Source organism: Aulonocara sp. 'chitande type north' Nkhata Bay, linkage group LG18 (assembly GCF_057382095.1).
Source record: "Aulonocara sp. 'chitande type north' Nkhata Bay isolate Kocher_YH1m ecotype deep benthic linkage group LG18, A_spYH_male_GT1.1, whole genome shotgun sequence".
NCBI classification, from domain to species: Eukaryota; Metazoa; Chordata; class Actinopteri; order Cichliformes; family Cichlidae; genus Aulonocara; species Aulonocara sp. 'chitande type north' Nkhata Bay.
Window position 1 is genome coordinate 14950334 of NC_141361.1, and position 17547 is coordinate 14967880.

Below are 17547 nucleotides of genomic sequence, written 5' to 3' on the forward strand. Positions count from 1 at the left end.
AAAAGAATAATTTAATTAAAACTAACCTCTGGGGCTACAGACTGTTTTTTGAATAATAGACTTTGCCCCCCTGGTGTTTTTGGGGGGTGGAGGAGGAGGGGGTGGGCCTTCAACGTCATTCCAAGGGAGTTGCAGTGATTGCGGACTTCCCTCAAAGTTCAGTTGCCGGAGTCAAATCAGCCACAGGGGGAATGTAACTTTGGAGTTCGGGAAATTTGCGGATGGTAATAACAGGGTAGTTTTTTTTTTCTGTGGTAGAAATATTTATTTTAATGCGTTTGTTAAGTATGAAGCACAGGCGTGGAGAGATGGACCGGCGGTGGGCAGTTTTCACACTGATTTTAAACTTTCAGCTCACTTACGGGACCCCCTCCTCTTACGGCTTGTTCCACGGGTCTGCAAACACTGGACCGGTACACAGACACAGGACTGGGTAAGCAATGACTTTTGTACAGTTTAGACGAGCTCTTTAAAACTGTCTGTCTTTCAGAAACTAATAAGTGCTTCATGACGGGTGTTTCTGCTTAAAGGTAACGCTGCGCTTTTTTTCTGCCAAACAAAAAAAAAAAAAAATCAATCCAGGCTTCTCAGTTACCTGAATGACCTGAGGATTTAGCCTCTTATGGTCATATGTAGTTTGATAGCATTCCCCGTTGTTCTATCAGCCTGTGACTAAATTTGGCTCGAGTTCGCCAGTGTTGCCAAAAGTTGGCGATAAGGTGCAGATAAACCCTGGAACGTCGCTGATTACCTCCAGTCTCTTATGTACAGCAGACCACTGCATTTCCACGTTTTCTGATAAATGAAAATAGACTGGGAATGGACGCCTGACAAAGATCACTGCAACGACGCCTTTAGGGAAAGCTCATAAACCATATGGAGCTTGTTATGAAACTTTTATAGTCCAGCTGCGTTCTTTGGTATATTGCTCTAAATTAATTGCCACTTCTTGCTATACATGCTTAAGTCTTTGTTTATCTCCCTCCTCAGGAACTGGTGCGCCTATATGGTGCAAAAGAACGTGAGCTGCGCCGTGCAGGGGAGTGTGGAGAGCTTCGAGGAGCCCGTGGTGGCCCCCTGCCCAGCCTACCAACCCGACTGCCAGCAACAAGTGGCGTGAGCATCCGGGGAGAAGGGGTTGAGGGTTCATGTTTAGATGCATGTGGCAGAATAGATACAAAATGTTTATTTGGGAGAGAGCTGGAGGCAGAAATGTTCACAGTGGCTGCAAAGCTTCATGGGAAGAAGCAGAAAAAGTACAGCTTTTACAGCAAGTTAAAAAGCCCACTGAAAATAGGCAAAGGGAGGAATCTGTGGGTAAAGCTAGTAAAGAGGAGAACATTACCCATAGTTTACTCATTTCTGTCTGTTGTTGGACTAAATGACAAGCCAGGCTGAAGCAAGTGTTACCAGAAAATCCCCAAAAAGTTCAAAACGTGATGCAACCATTAAATGAGACAACAAAGCTGCGCTTCTTCCAACAAAAAAACTTATGGTGACATATACTACGTAGAAATTTATGTTATGTTGCCATTTTCCATAAGAAGCTATTGTTCAGGTTCACAATAGTGCACACATGGGCAAAATAGGGCTTTACGGCCACAACTGGACTGCAGAGCATCTAAATCCAGCCTGCAAATTGGCAACCTGTCCAGGGTGTACCCAGCCTCTCGGTCTCACCCAGTCCCCTGAATTCAATAACTGAAAGAAAATGGATACATGGATGGATGGATGGATATTTTCCTTGTAATGTGTAACCATGCTATTTGCAATTATAGGCCCTTCTCTTGTCTTAAAAACTCAAACTCAGTATCGGCCTGAAAAAAAAAAGTTGTCCAGCTCTGCTACAGTAGCTGGACACTGCCATCAGGTCTGCACACACCCTGGTTAGTTTGTCAGTATAAGTACTGAAACTAGGCCCAGAGGTTTTCCCAAGCACAGGTGTATAAATGGGATTAACTGTAACTGCCAGCTGTCCAAAATAAAGACTAATATGATGAGAATAAGTAAAATAAAAAAAAGGCTTATAACAGGCAAGTGCTAATATTAATATATATTTGAGCCAGTTCACATTTACTTTTTGATCTATTCCTTTTTTAATTTTCTGCATGTTAAGGTTTGACTTTGTGTTTAACATTTCACCTATAGAGGACATCTTTATGTATCTGCATGTTTGTCCATCTAGTCCTTTGTTCAAATGAGTTATGAGACTCTAACAGATGGTTCACAGTTGCTAATTTGTTAGCATTAGAAAGAATTTAGCCCTGATTAAAACATAACTCAATGAGTTGCTGTAGCTTTCATAACTATTATGGACAAAATAGACTTTGCTATGAGTTTATCTGACAGGCAATTAATCTGGAATCGCATTAGGGTGGCATATATAGGTTATATATATGTATAGGTTATACATTTATATATAAGTGTATAACCGAAATACCCATGAACCTTTGACAATATGAACATATCACAATAAAAATAAAACTTTTCCCTAACCCATTTAAAGTTAAAAGACTTTGATTACCACATCCAATCCCCAAACTTCTGCACTAAACAAATCATTAACTGATCATTGTAAATGGGAATGTCGGCACCAGTGACTGGAATACTTTTAATTTTGTACTGGAAGATGCTGTGTTGCAATTTAATTCATTTTTCTTAGTGAATCATTGTTAGTCCTTAAACACATGCTATCTGTGGTTCTGCTTTGTGATCCTCTTGCACAAACACATGGATGAGAGCCCCTGCTCTGTGGAAAAGATTCCTGGAAGCTGATCATACTTAGGTCACCAGATTTCCAGGCAAGAAGAGCTGGTCATGAGAGGAGACGCCTCACCTTATGATACACAGCACTGACTTCATGTTGCCACATGTTAGGATTAGATTTACTTTGTAGATCACAAGCAGACCTTAAAGTGTTGTTGTCACTTGCTTTCTTCTTTTGTTCCTGCTTATTGAGAGTGAACAGTTTTACCAGTGACAGTTGGGAAATGTGTAAAGATGATTGTTTCAGATAGTAACTTTCCAGATGTTTTGCATGACATGACCCCTGGCTTCAGGGAAGTGATATCATCCATTGTTTCTTGGGGAAATGCTTTCTTTGGCTGGAAAGTTGGAATTTTGACGTAGTGAAGATTGAAGGAGAAGCTCTAAAATATCTATGTTAAAAAAAATCCCCCAAAACAGATGTTTTGGTGATTGCAAGAGTGAACCAATTAACAGGTTCTTTTTTTTTTTTTAAGTAGTGGAGCAGTTTAGCACGGAACATAATAACACTGATAACACTTTCCAAAAGGTCTGGATGTGATTTTGAGAAAGTCTAGTGTTTCCCATTTATATTTATATATGCTCAAGACTTTGAGACTACATCCATATGTGTTTGAACAACAAAACTCATTTATTTCTCTGCTTTTTGTTTACAGGTACAAAACTCGATTTCGACCCACATACAAGATTGCTTATAAGACGGTCACAGAGTTAGAGTGGAGATGCTGTCCTAATTACCAAGGTCCAAACTGTAAAGACTCAAAACCAACCCCTAACTGGCAAACAGTTCAGGGAACGCAGCCTTACCGCCCACCAAATCCTGGACATACAACCAGACACATACAGAGTGAGAAATCAACTTTATACTAACAGTATTTTACTAAACATTAGTATGTGCCACTAACAAAGTAACTCTTACTTATTTATGTTATAATTCATAAGTTATTTCATTACTCCAGGGCCGGAGCGAAGAGAGACCCCGCAGCATGTGACAAGGCCTGGTGGGACAGATAAAGTGCATCTTCTGGAAGGTGAAGTTCAGCGTCTGTCTCAGACAGTCCTGGATCTCCAGTCTGCTTTGACAGGGTTAACTGCAAACCTGCAAGAGGACACAAAGAAGATGCTCATGACACTTCTAAACAACATGCGCCCACCAGACAGTCCCACAGATGCAGCTACGGAGGAGAACCCGGCCGTTTTGGATGGTCATCAGGCCACCAGAGGTGGGATGCCAGGACAGAAGGACATAGAAAAAATAGTCGCTCGTTTGGATGATATCAATAACGCGCTGCAAAGCAAGGATGAAGCTTTGGAAGACCTAAGAGGAATCACAACAAGTCATGAGGGCCAGATACGTGTCCTCATGGATGCCTCTCAGTCTCAAGCTTCACCCATACCGGATTTTGATGTTATACAGACTTACATTGATGGAAAATTTGAAAGCCTAAAGAAAGAGATTGACCAGAATTTGGAGGAGCAAATGGCCAAAGCTCAGAGCTCATGTAATGACAAGCTCCAGAAGCTGCAGAAGACCTGTGAAGATAGCCATGATGAAGTTTTGGACAGGTTTACCAAGTTGATCAATTCCAAGGAGGCTGATCTGCGAAAGGAGATCCGATCGCTGCGTCTAGACTTGGCTGCTGCAGATGGACCTGTGCGAACCCAAAGGCAGACGGATCCATCCAAAGAGGAAAAAGAACACGGTGACCATAAAGACCTGTGGCGTGAGATTGATCGCATTGCAGAGGCTCACCGCATCCTGAATGTCCGCATTGACAATGAGCTGGAAAATCTGTCTGCTCCACAAGAAAGCATCAGCGATTTTTCTTTATTGATTGAGGAGCTGGAGGCACGTATAAATATCACAGAACTAAATGCAGAGACTCACTGCTTCTACATCGAGGAAAAGCTAACCCGTACAATCACAGAGGAAGTGGCAGCTCTTCGGACGCTTCTGGATGGACGTCTGAACGGCATGGAGGACCAGTTTACGAACATGCTGGTGGAAATGAGCCAAAACAATTTCCCTGGGGAGTTTAGTGACTCTATTAATGCCATCCAGTCAGAAGTTAACAACAACAAGCTCCTCCTCCAAGGTTTGGATGACAAGGTTAACACTGTTGGAGAGTTGTGCTCTGCAGGATGTTCAGGCTCACAAAATACCGCAGGACAGGTAACTTCTGCACCTAAACTTAATGGTCTAGAAAACATTTTGAAGGACCTGTATCGGTACAGAAATGACCTGGACGTCCTTCACACAGATGTGAGTTCCAACACAGCCAAGCTCAGCCAACTTGAGAATTTTGTTCAGAGGTACTCAGGAGCAGCAGAGAGAAGTGTGCAGACAATGGATGACTTCAAGAAGGGACTGAATAATCTTGAAAACAACGTACTCGGTCTGTCTGGCGCTGTTACTGGTTTAAGTGATTCCTTAGGCAAATACAACCAAGATATGCAGAAAATAAACTCAACATGCTGCTATGCTGAGCAGAGAGGCGAAGGCAGTACAGCACAGGACAGCTGGAGTACATCTGAATCCACTCAACGTAAGGTGGGGGAGCTGGAGGACAGACTCGATACGCTTAGCAGACAGGTGTCATCTGAACTGGGTGAATGTAAACAGAACACACAGGGTGTTTCTGATGGCATCTCCGCTGTGGATGGACGTGTAACCCGACTCGAAAAGGTGTGTGGAAAGTTAGACGGAGTTTCTGCTAACATCAAAGACCTGAAAGATGGGTTAGAGAGACATGTTGCCGGCCTGCGGGACTGCGTCGACAGAATGAACATCACATGTGGAAATCACGGAGCAGAAATCAATGCTCTGCAAAAATCCTTGCAGAAGTTTCAGGGACAGCTATCCGCCATGGCCAAAAGTGTTTTGAAGGACGGCGGTGACAAAGAGCCAGGTGAGTTGATAGCAATAAAACAGTTCAGTCTTTATTTTTTTAAAAATCGCAAACAAACCTTTAATGGACAGCTGTGACATTCCTGTCCACACATTAATATGGTCACACCCAAAATGAAGCTTAAAAGAGCATAGTAACAAGCACTCTGCTCATCGCATCAACCAAACACAACAAAAGATGAAAGTGTTCACAGCTTTTTAAAGCGTAAACACGCAAAGGCTTTAAAAAAAAATGGCCTGACAGAGTCAATCACTTAAACATGAATCCAGATGCATTCTTCTGGAAGTCTTTCCTGGAAGACATTCAGTGTTGCACTCATTTTCCCAAAAATAATGGAAATAGCTGTCTAAAGAATGCAAAGTCAAAAAAAGATGAAGTTCAGACACTGATTACTTTAATCTCTGCACACCAGTAGAGTGCTGCTAACATGGACTAAATGTCAAAATATGAGTTCCAAAAGTTGCCTGAATCATCCCCCCCAATTCTGACTTGGAAAGAGACGGAGAAGGAGATCTTACAGACGCCCTGTGAACATCTGACGCGCACTTTGATAGAAGCACAGTGACACTTTCAGAGCCTAAAGGTGAATACGGGCATGTAGGTGGTGCTTGTGAAATGAAACAACAGCAGCTGTGGCAGCAAATGGCTTTCGTGTGATCTGTATGGCAGCAAAGGAGTGATACTATCAGATTAATGAGGCACAGTAATGAAAAGGGTGTGCTGGAAGTACAATATGAAGCAACGAGAAGAGTACGCCATGTGCCTTTTGTAGCATTTACAAGTCGACTGTCTCAACTAGCTAGCAGGCTTTGCTTCATTAGCGGGCAGAGTTATCACGATAGGGAATCATGACAGTAATTGGAGTCAGATTATGGCACAGTTTAGCCACTTAAGGGTCCATTAGTTCAGGGGATTCCCACATTAGTGCAGTCAAGCACTGAAATTAGCCAGAAGAACCCAAGTAAAAAAGTAGTGGCTACATGCACATAATCTTTTTTGTCAGCGTCCTGCCTAGTTTTCACTATCTGAGTTTATCAAGTATGATTAACATCTGTGTAAACACAAACTTTTCCTGTGGATAATCTCCACATAATGCTGGCTTGGTTTACGTGAAGGCTTGAACAGCTACAGGGTATTTCTCAAAATGGGAGGGCACAAGTTCACTGAGCCTCCCGTGCTTGCCTCCAGCATGTCATTCAATATGTCCCAGCACTGAGAAGCAGAGGCCCACATTAGAGACTTCCTGTGGCTTAGATTTGTGTTGTCCCAGGAATCCCCCTTTTTTGTACAGGCAATGAAACATGCAAATTAAATCTGAAAAATTTTACAGCCATTCCAGTGCCTATGATGATTTACTCACAGTGTTACATGCCTTGTTACTCCGTGACGTAAATATCACTTAAACACTCAACAGACTGCTCCTTCTCCCCCAGTCCTTTCATGAGTTGTGAGGTCTTCTTTCTTTCACCATAATTCCCCTTTATTTGCAATACCACAGAACTGCGGACCTCAACCTCAGCTCCCAGTCCCTCAGTACACATACCTCTACCCCTCCCTCGTTTCTTTCTCTTTACACATGTACACATACCAGCCTCGAGAGATTCCCGCAGGGTGACCTAAGCCCGATGTGTGGAGTCTGGTCCTCATTAAGGGCCCTGACTCACCGCTGGAGTCAGTCTTGATGGAGAGGGGAGAAGAAGGGCTCCACACCCAGGACCAGATGCTTCAGCTACCCTCAGCTGTGATGTCATGACTGGGGCCCCATTACCAGTCCCTCCCACATTATTCTCCAAAACAATAGAGCGATAGGGAGCTGCGGAGAAAAGAGGGCCGATGAATTGTACCCATTTCAGCATTTGCCAAATATGGCCTGTTATTTCCAAACAAGGATGTTTGATTTCATTATCTTACCAGGAACATTAAGCTTGGTTTATAATCAGAACCCCCACTTCCCACCTTTCCAACTTCAGATAGAGGGTGGCTGTGTCAGCTATTCTTTGCAACTTTCTGAGACAGGCAAGCTGGCATTCACAATCACTTCTTACTGTGATTGGCCTCTTGAGGTGAGAGAGGAGCAGGGAATTTTAAGCTACCCAGCATTTTCTTTAATCACTCAAGTTTGTCTGCTATTTGTGGCATTTTTCATATGTCCGTTTTAGCAAAGAGACATTTATCGCTTGTGTGCACCATTATTTCAGTCTATACTGTAGCAACCTGCTAACCTAACTCAAAGAGGGAGAAAACGGCTAGCTTGGTTCCAAGACAAATTAACTGCAACTTCCTGGAGTGTCAACTTGTTGCCTGGTAACTGGTAACTGGTTTCCCCCCATAACATGCTAAAGTGTCACCGAGTTGCCATTTTTCTACTGATTTAACAAAGATACAGCTTGTTAAATAGAACATTTCTGAGAAGCTGGTCGGCAGGACACCAGGCAACCTGTTTCAAATTTTTCTTCCAGCCTACATTAGCAAACTGCTCGAGGCAACTCACCTAAATCTCAGCATGAGCAGAGTAAATAAGCTTACTGTATTTCTAAAAGTGTCAGAATTTTTCCCTTCAAAGAGTAATCTCATTTTCTTTTAGTCCTAAATCCCACAAGAGAGGGAGTTGGACTTTGTGGCTCGAGATTTAATGGTTACTTCAAGTTTGGAAAGGAGAGAAATTGTCTAAATAGAGATGAAATATCCACAAAAAATCCCTGCTCTGTGGGTGTGGTGGTGGCTGAGAGCCTACTGAAATGTTTCCTCTCTGTGTTTGAGCTCATATTCTCCACACAGTCATATGAGGACCCAGAGGAGGCTGCAAACAGATGATGTGTTGTAATAACATAACTGAAAGATTGACTGGAATAGCTTTGCCCTTACACAGCGTGACTGTTGAATTGGAATTGTGTGACTTTAGTTTTAAAGTGTTGGCACTGCTTAGCCCTCAGCAGCTGCTCCTGCTGCAGAGGTCTGCCACTACTGCTTTTGTTTTTTATATCTAGTTGCTTTCCCTCTGAGAGGGAGTTGTGGTTAAGAAGAAATTACTCTGTGGAAACATTCAAAAGTCTGTGATCTACCAACGAAATCTGAAATTACGCAAGAGATTTCAATCTCTCAAGAATTGGCAAACTAGTTTCATACAGTCATGGTTAAAAAAAAAAGGAAAAAGGAAAGTACAGCCTTTGTTAAGTATAAAGTTTTACATATCAAGATATTTAAAAAAAAAACTCAAGTACTTATCAGGTCTTAAAATAAGGTAAATACATTCTGCATTCTGGCTAATGACATGGTGTCGTTAGCCAGAACTTGTTAAGTCACCTTTAGCAGCAATACCTCAAATGAAAGATTTCTACGTGACTTTATCAGACTCTCACATTGTTGTGGAGGAATTCTGGTGCATTGTTCTTTTCATTGAGGTTTTCATTCATGCACAGCTCTCTTAATGCAAGCCACATCATTACAATCTGAACTTTGACTGGGTCACTGGAAAACCTTGATCCTTGTCTTTTTCAGCAATTCACCGTCCTGTTGCATGACCCGGTTTCAGCTAAGCTTTTATCTGTCTGACAGATGGTCTCACATATAACCAGTGTTGGTCAAGTTACTTGAAAAAAGTAATCAGTAACTAATTACTGATTACTTCCCCCAAAAGTAATCCCGTTACTTTACTGATTACTTATTTTCAAAAGTAATTAATTATTTACTTACTTCGTTACTTCGTTACTTTTTAAAAACACGATTTACAACCTGAATAGGTGATAAAGCGATAGATCTTTCAGCCCAATTCTACTTTTTCTGCATAATCCATCATACAAAATGTAATCAAATGGACAAGTCCCTTTTTTTAACTTGTTTTATTAGTTTTAATCTTTTAACTTTATGCATCAAGCAAACATTAAATGATATGCACCATTCTCTGACTTGAAGAAATTAGTTTAACATTTAAACCTATTTTCTGCACATCCCAGCACATAAAATAAAATATTTTTTGTGTTTACACTCAGTCTTTCAAATAGATGCAAGTAAAACACAGCAGAAAATAAATAAAGTCAAAGACTAGCGGTCCTGTTGCTCTATTTTCACCTGTAAAGCAGGAGTAGGGTAGGCGGAGGTGTGCCCTGGTGCAGGTGAGCCGCAGCGGTCAGTTGAAGAATCCGCGAGTTTCTCTGTGAATTTCCCATTACGTCATTGCGCACTCGATGCTTGTTTAGGGGGGGTTTTCGCTGTAAAAAGAAGTTTTCTTCCCACGCACAACGAACACTAATGTTTTTGTCACTTTTTATGGAATCAAACTCAGAATAAGGTCAGTACACGCTTTAAACGCTGCACGCTCATACTGTCTCCCGTACTTGATATATTATCCATTGTTGATCTGCACACAGCTGTTGTCTCAAACGTCGCACTCGCTTACGTCATTGTCATGAGACATTCTCGCAAAAAAATCACGGTTTTAGTAACGCAATAATGCAGCGTTCCTACAGGAAAGTAACGTTTTTTTGCAGTCACTGCATGGTCTGACTTGGGGGAAATTTACTGGACATACACTCCTAGGAAGATTGGCAACTGTCTTGAATGTTTTCCACTTCAGACTGAAGAATAATGGACTTCAAATTATTTGGAAATAGCCTTATAGATCTTCCCAAATCATCGGGTAGCAACAGTCACTTTTCTGAGATCACTGCTGATGTCTTTCCCCTCTTGGCATTGTGTTAATACACCCACGAATACTCCAGACCAACAAACTGCCAAAACCTCTACTTTTATAGAGGCGCTTACACATGATCAGTTAATCAAGTGCATTTGATTACCAGCACTTTTGTGCTACTTATCCTCTTAATTCCTGTGGAAGCAGAAAGGGTGTACATAGCTCTCTGCGCATTCATAATGATCCTTTCATCTGAGGTTTTATTTACCTCATTTAAAAGACTGGGTTATTGAAATGATGTCCTAATATGGAAAACCTTAGAAATGAATGGGTGTTTTTTAAACCATGACTGCATATGTTATTAGGAAATTTTAAAATATGAAAAAAATACTTCTGTTTCAAATGTATTTAGTGACTAGCCAGAATTTTCATGCTGAATTTTACAATTTAATGTGCAATATGTTTTTTTCCTATTCCTTTTTTTGGAGATAATCCCAGCCCAGCTCAAATCACATCCCTGTTATTTCTCTCTGTTTTCTCTGAGTTGCTCACTTTACTCCCTTGTCGCGCTGCTTCTTTCCAGCTTTTACTTTCAATTTGTCCTTCCAAGAAAGCCAGAGGACTTTCCACCTCTCTCTCCACCCTGTCCTGTGAGTGTCTAGCAATGGACAAAGGCAACAGAAAATGAAAAAGGAAAAAAATATCACTGTTGTTTTAAAGCAGGAATAAATTAAGGGCTTTGATTTCATGGATCAATGCTTTGCAATTGATCATTTAGGCTTTATATTGAAGAGACAGGCAGGAGGATTAACTGTCTGCGGTGATGAGGAAATACACACACACAAAAAAGACATAAAAGGCCTTTTGAAGTCTCAGGTTGTCTGATGGGAAAGAATGGAAAATTGTAATTGACACCAAGGCGCACACTCACACATACGCACTGTATAATTTTAGTCATCACCAGAATTTTGAGGTGGTGCCACAATTTCCCCCGATGAGATATCTGAGTATGTGAGGTGAGGTGTTTCCAACTCTGACCCAGGAGCCCATCTGGAAGTCTTCAGAGGAGACTCTCATACACAAGAGGAATCCCAGAGGTCTGCCATGCAGCGCACAATTTGAGCCTCCCATCATAAATATTACAGTAGGAAAATGGGGTGGAGAATGAAATTGTGTCCATGTGCATAGCAAGAAAGATTAGACTCTGAGTGATGCATTATTGTAAGTGTGTAACAGCCACTCCCTGCATCATGACCCTTGGCACCATTGCACGATCAGACTGTCTGCCACAATATCCCATGACGATTTCAGTCACTTGTGAACACTCACGAGATGTCACCCAGTTCTGCAGAGGCGCAAGTGACTAAAGCATTACCCTTTGGTGTCTCAGTCTGCCTGTAAGCAATAACATCTGGTTTTGGTGACGCCTTTGGTTGTACCAGCATGCATATGAATGTGTGCGCTTTTCTCTGTGCTTTTCGAATTCGCGGTTTCCCCCTCAGTGAGACACAGGCTGAGAGCTCATGGGAAATATGCACTCAGGCAACCGGCACCCTGGAGAAGGCATGGGGAGGAAATGAATGAGAGATTTCTGATTATCTCAGTACAACATGATTGCTGGGTTTAATTTGTTTTTGATTATACAGTACATGTGGTTTCTGAGTAGCTTGGAGTAAGAAGGACGAATTTTGTTGACAGGTAGATGATGTTTTATTTGATAAAACCAGAATGCCTGATTACTTTTATAATCCAGAGTAACAGCCAGGCTCTAATGTAATATAGTTGCTTTCAGGTAGGATTGATCACTGGCTGAATGTGCAGTTGAATTAACAGTTGACTTTTGATTTATTATATTTGGCTGCAAGAGAACTTACAACTGTTATAAATGATTTTTTTAAAGCTATGGTACAGTACTGTACAAAAGTATTATCTTTACACATTGCTAGGAAAAGATAGCTGCAGAGATTTATTGAAATAGGTGCAAACATGGAGATATAGTACATAAGGCAAAAGTATCTTCAGGAATACTTCTCCAGGCTTCTTGAAGGACATCCAAATTTTAAAACATGAAAATCCGATGTTCTGAAGGAGGCATTGAATGTTGAAATGTGTTGGTATTTTTTCTGCATTCATAATTTGAACAATTTGACAGGATCCACAACACCACTGGCTAAAATTCAGCTCCAAATCATGACAGCGTCTCCATCATGTTTTACTGATGGCTCTCAAACTTAGAACCCAAATTTGAAATTTGGATTCATCACTCCAAATGTCACTACTGATTTTCAGTCCAGTTCTTGTGTAGTTTGACAAACCTCAGCCCCTTGCTTAAGATGGATGGATCAACTGAAGTGTCATCTCTGAGATTCTTGGTCAGGTATTTGCTCTATTTATTTTCCTGTTTCAATTTTTCATAGCTTCCACTAAAGAAATGCAGCCGACTGCAGTAACAAGGTACCTAAAGATAAACTGAATATCAGTTATTTGCTGGTTATAAACACTGGTTCTTCCCTTGAATTAGATTCATTTTTCATCCTTGTATGATTCATAGGTCAGTATTAAGTGGTTCAGCAAACAAAAACAAACAAAAGTTCCTCGGAAAATGTCAGGTACCAGGACTGGACTGTTAATGAGTGCGAAAAGGAGATTTATATGTCTATATGTCTGAAATGTTTTATACTGTGATGGTCAACATGGGGGCATGTTGCTAAATTGGTATTTAGCTCAAATCCTTACAGTGGATAAATTCACCCATGAAGCTGCCAGCATGGCTGACAATGCCAGGAGGAGCACGACAGCTGATCTGACCATTAATCATGATCTCTGTCTCTTTTTTGTTTCATTTTCCAAGGAATGACCGTAAGACCAGGACCAGAGATGCCTGCGTCTTTGCCAGACAGAAACAGAATCCAACAAATCCACATTCCTATCATCATCGACCCTGTGCAGACCAACCCCAGAACACCATACAGCCCAGGCCAACCAGTGCAGCCAAACACACACAGAAAAAACATCAGCCCGCCAAGACAGCCTTTCAGTCCTCGGCAACCAGGTGTGCCGACTGTGCCTGAGATTTCTGTTGTGGAGATGGGAGAGGCAGGACCTCCAGGATACAGCCGCAGGGTGACTGTGCGAAGAGGGTCTGAGGACTCTTCCAGAGACCGTGTTAAAGGGTTTGCAGGAGCACCAGGCGAGTAGTCTTAAGGTCCATGATGACCTCTGGTATCGTCTTAAGCATACAGCTGAAAATCCACTATGAAGGTGCAGGCCTTATTTTATGATGTGTATGAAAATCTGCAATCTAATTAAGTCTAACTCAAGGCCTCTCGAATTTACAGCACAAAACTAATTCAGTTGTATATGAAATACAAATCCAACTCTAAAATTCTAAGGGCAAAAAATCATGCTGTTTTTGTTGCTTCTGCTACATGCAAGGTAACAGACCCAACAAAGGTGCATCACTCCCACATCACTATTTGAAACATGAAGGATTACTGCAGTCAAGGGACCTTTTTTAATCAAAAACACAATATTTTCCTAACCCTGGCCAAGGGTGTTGTAATGCTGGGCCAGGGTTAGGAAGTCAAAAAAATGCAGCAACAGCAAGTAGAAAAAAGCAAAGCCAAGTGAAAAACACAAAGTAAACTCAAGTCTAAGTTGGAAACTTAGATGGATCTGTCCTGCTTTGTATCAATAGTTGAGGCTGCTGGTGGTGTATTGACACACTTTGGACCCCTTACGACTTAATGAATATTATTTAAACACCACAACCTATCTGAATATTGTTGGCTCAAATCATCTCAAACGGGTTTCCTGAACCTGACAGTGACGTCACTGTACTCAGATCTCAATCCAATAAACCACCTTTGGGATGTAGTGGAATGGTAGCCAGCATATCTGCAGCAACTGTGTGATGCTGTCATGTATATATGAATCAAAATCTCTCAGGAATGTTTCCAGCACCTTGCTGAATCTGTGCCATGAAGAATTAATAATGCGTGGACAGTTGTTTGTCATCTATGTGAAGGTTTTCATTGGGTGCCAAACCAAATCAGAAGGAAGAGGACGCCGAACATAGATTTAGGCAGTTTGGGGTTTAATTATTTAAGCTGTATGTAGAAAGATTAAATAAAATATCAAACAAAACAAAGGCTTTGTTCTAGCCTCAATGCTTTTTGGCAGTAAAGGAATAGAGAACAGCCTACGTTAGTCATATTGTTACTGTTTACTGGTAGTGTGGGAGAATTAGCCAGGGAAATGCCAATTAGTCTTACCCCCCTTACTTGTAAAACAAAAAAACTTAAAATTCACCCACATCTTTGGGCTTTTGGATGGGATGTGAGATTTGTTTCAGCTTTTCAGTTCTTTATTGTTGCACATTTTTTCTTTACTGCCATCTGAATGCTTGTCATAGGTTGGTTTTTAATTCAGTCTGTTTTTGGTTAATAATAAATACATTTAAATGTCAGTCTTTGTGGAAACTACGGATGCTTAAATCTGATTTTAGATGGCATTATCTTGAAACAGCTGGGAAAAACAATCTGCTTCCAAAAATCCACAATTACAAAGTCTAGAGTTCTTGAAGTTTTGTTTGATTTATACCTTCTCTTGGAATCTCTCACACAGTGTGCCATAAGATCCAGATGGAAAACCAAAGAACTGTATTTGGCAATACTACAGATCGACCCCGTCTCTTCAGATGACAATAAAACATAATATTTTTGTCATCTGTTTCTCTTGCAGGCTATCCTCCTCTGAAGCCTGTTTCTTTCATGCCTCAATCAGCCAGACGCCAAGGTATTTTACCAGTTCATTATCAAGTTACATCACATGCATCTGCAGGCTTCTTCTACTGTATCAATGTAAAAGAAGAAGCATTGGAAAAACTGTGAATAATTTCTAGTCGGGGAGTGCGAGGGAGTGGGAACTGGATGTGTTTCTTTAAGGGTGTGTGGGCAGATTGTGCAAGGATTTTAGTGCGTCTGCAAGCATTCACCAGAAAGTTTTGTATTTTCTTTATATATATGTACACACACACCAATGACAGATTTATAAGTATAAAGATATAATAATAATAATACATTATGTATTACGTATTATGTAATAATACATAATGAGTTAACATGTACTGTGTGTGCCTTGTAGCTCTTACAGCAGTAAAGGTGCCCTGGAACCCGGTTTATCGAGCTCCAGCTGATTCACCAGGTAAACCTGTCCATGTTTCAGCAAGGATTAAAGGCATTACAAAAAGAATTGAATTTATGATAGATACATATTACATACATATTGATTCTGATCAATTTAAATGCAGCAATCATGTATTCATTTATCCATCAGTTGAAACACTGATTGACGACATTCCTGTCTGTTTGCATCCAGTTTCAGTCGATAATAGCGCTTTGGCAGACACCTTCTCCTTCTCTGCCGGCCTCACTCAGCAACGTTTCTCTGGAGATTTTGGAATCATTCGCTTTAACAGAGTCCTAGTAAATGACGGAGGACATTACAATCCCAGCACAGGTAGATCCACACATAAAAAAACAGATTCAGTATTAAAAGGATTGTAACATTTGCTGGTATCATTGTGATACGTTGATAATACGCAGATATGTCGTCTTTTTGCATAAAAATGTGCTGTTATTATGAGCCTGGGCACTTAGTTGTGCTTTGTACAAACAAACAAATAAATAAAACATTAGTTAGGGATTATTTTCAGTTGTGGATTAATACGAAATGTGTTCTCTCATGAGTATTTGAAGCAGGACTGTGAATATAAAGATGATTCAAAATAAACTGCAGGACCCGTGTTTGTTATAACTGAGGAATGACTCACCCAGCACAGCAGAGTGGCTAATTGATGTGTTTTTAATTCTTAATTGGGTAACAATGAAGTCCTGTGACACAGAGGAATTGGATAATTCAGGCTTTGGCTACAGAGCCAAAACTCATTAGGATCAATTCATTGCAGGTCCATGAATAGGGAAGAGACTTAGAAACCAAGAGTACTAATCAGTAACATTATTGATTGAACCCAGGCTGAATCATTCCTGTCCTCACCCTCAGGGATCTTTACTGTACCGCTGGATGGCCGATACCTGATTTCAGGTGTGCTGACCGCAAAGCAGGGCGATCGTGTAGAGGCCGTGCTGTCTGTGTCTAACCGCAGCGTACAGAGGCTACAGAGCTCAGGCCTGACTGGTGGTAATTGTGGCTGCGGGGGTACAGCATCCTTTAATGTAATCCTACCGCTGAGGAAAGGAGACCAAGTGGCTATGGTAAGAACCGAAGGTCAGCTGGCCACAACCGAAGCCAGGGAGATCCTGTCCACCTACAGCGGCACCTTTCTGTACCAGCCACAAGCCAAAAGATAGCTGGAGCTCAGGTGGAAAGTAACGACGAGGACTACTTTGTTCCCAGACATGTGGACTGGAGGAAATGTTGAAGTGTTGAAACCACATTTTTAAAACAAAAAAATTATTTGCTGTGATGCAGCTGTTTTACCTGTGTGAAGATCTTTAGTTATAAATTCAGTTAAAAAAGCTGTTATATGGAATTTGTAAGCAATTTTCCAAAGACACCTGATAACAAGAAGCAGGATTTGTATCTAATATATTTATCAAGATGAATGTTTGTACCACCTATTGTAAATGTCTTGTGTAAAAGTATAAATTAACACTTTTGTAAATTTTGTTTTAGCAGCAGCATTCAGAGACTTGGCATACAGCATGGTCAACAATCATTGGAGCATATTTGTAGGTTAGCTGTAAATATGGACTCACGTCATCTTAAAAGTGCTCTGGGTGATTAGGAAATCTGCACAGAGAGATTAATGAGGAAAGGAAAGACTTAGCAACACAAGATTTTATTAATAGTACAAACTTGGCTGGCTTCTACTGAAGAATACATGGTTAGTGAGCCCCCTCCTTTTTTCTTTTTTTTTTTTGGTGATTATGTAAAGTGGGTGGGGATGATAAATAAATTCCCCCTTTCTCACTCCTGAGACTGACTAAAATTTTCCAGCATCAAACTGTAAGAAGTATTTAGCTTTCAGTTCAGCCTTTGTTAACCCTTAAAAAGGAAAAACTGATATTTTAATTAAAAGCTGAATAAATAAACACTCTGGATTACCATTTTGTATGATTCTTCTTATCTTTATATTATTTAATAAAACCAAGCAAAACCTCTAAAATGACATGAGGGACTTAACCTGCAGTACCCTCATTAGCGTACTGTTACTTCAAA

The 17547-nt window shown here is 40.8% G+C and overlaps 1 protein-coding gene across 1 annotated transcript; it reads left to right on the forward strand.

Moving 5' to 3' along the window:
* The first annotated feature begins 140 nt into the window (after positions 1-140).
* emilin2a (elastin microfibril interfacer 2a) lies at positions 141-17435 on the forward strand. The gene is made up of 9 exons (XM_086270539.1): positions 141-433; positions 991-1116; positions 3423-3613; positions 3726-5675; positions 13157-13495; positions 15049-15102; positions 15451-15510; positions 15685-15825; positions 16369-17435. Exons 1-9 carry the CDS (start codon positions 273-275, stop codon positions 16674-16676), a joined length of 3330 nt encoding a protein of 1109 aa, XP_086126665.1. The 5' UTR covers positions 141-272; the 3' UTR covers positions 16677-17435.
* The last annotated feature ends 112 nt before the right edge of the window (positions 17436-17547 follow it).

Bases quoted from the DNA above. Each gene is read 5' to 3' on its own strand.
- emilin2a (XM_086270539.1), top strand. From the start codon at position 273: ATGCGTTTGTTAAGTATGAAGCACAGGCGTGGAGAGATGGACCGGCGG. The intron at 1,117-3,422 runs GTGAGCATCCGG...TTTTGTTTACAG, and splicing joins GACTGCCAGCAACAAGTGGC to GTACAAAACTCGATTTCGAC. The intron at 13,496-15,048 runs GCGAGTAGTCTT...TTTCTCTTGCAG, and splicing joins AGGGTTTGCAGGAGCACCAG to GCTATCCTCCTCTGAAGCCT.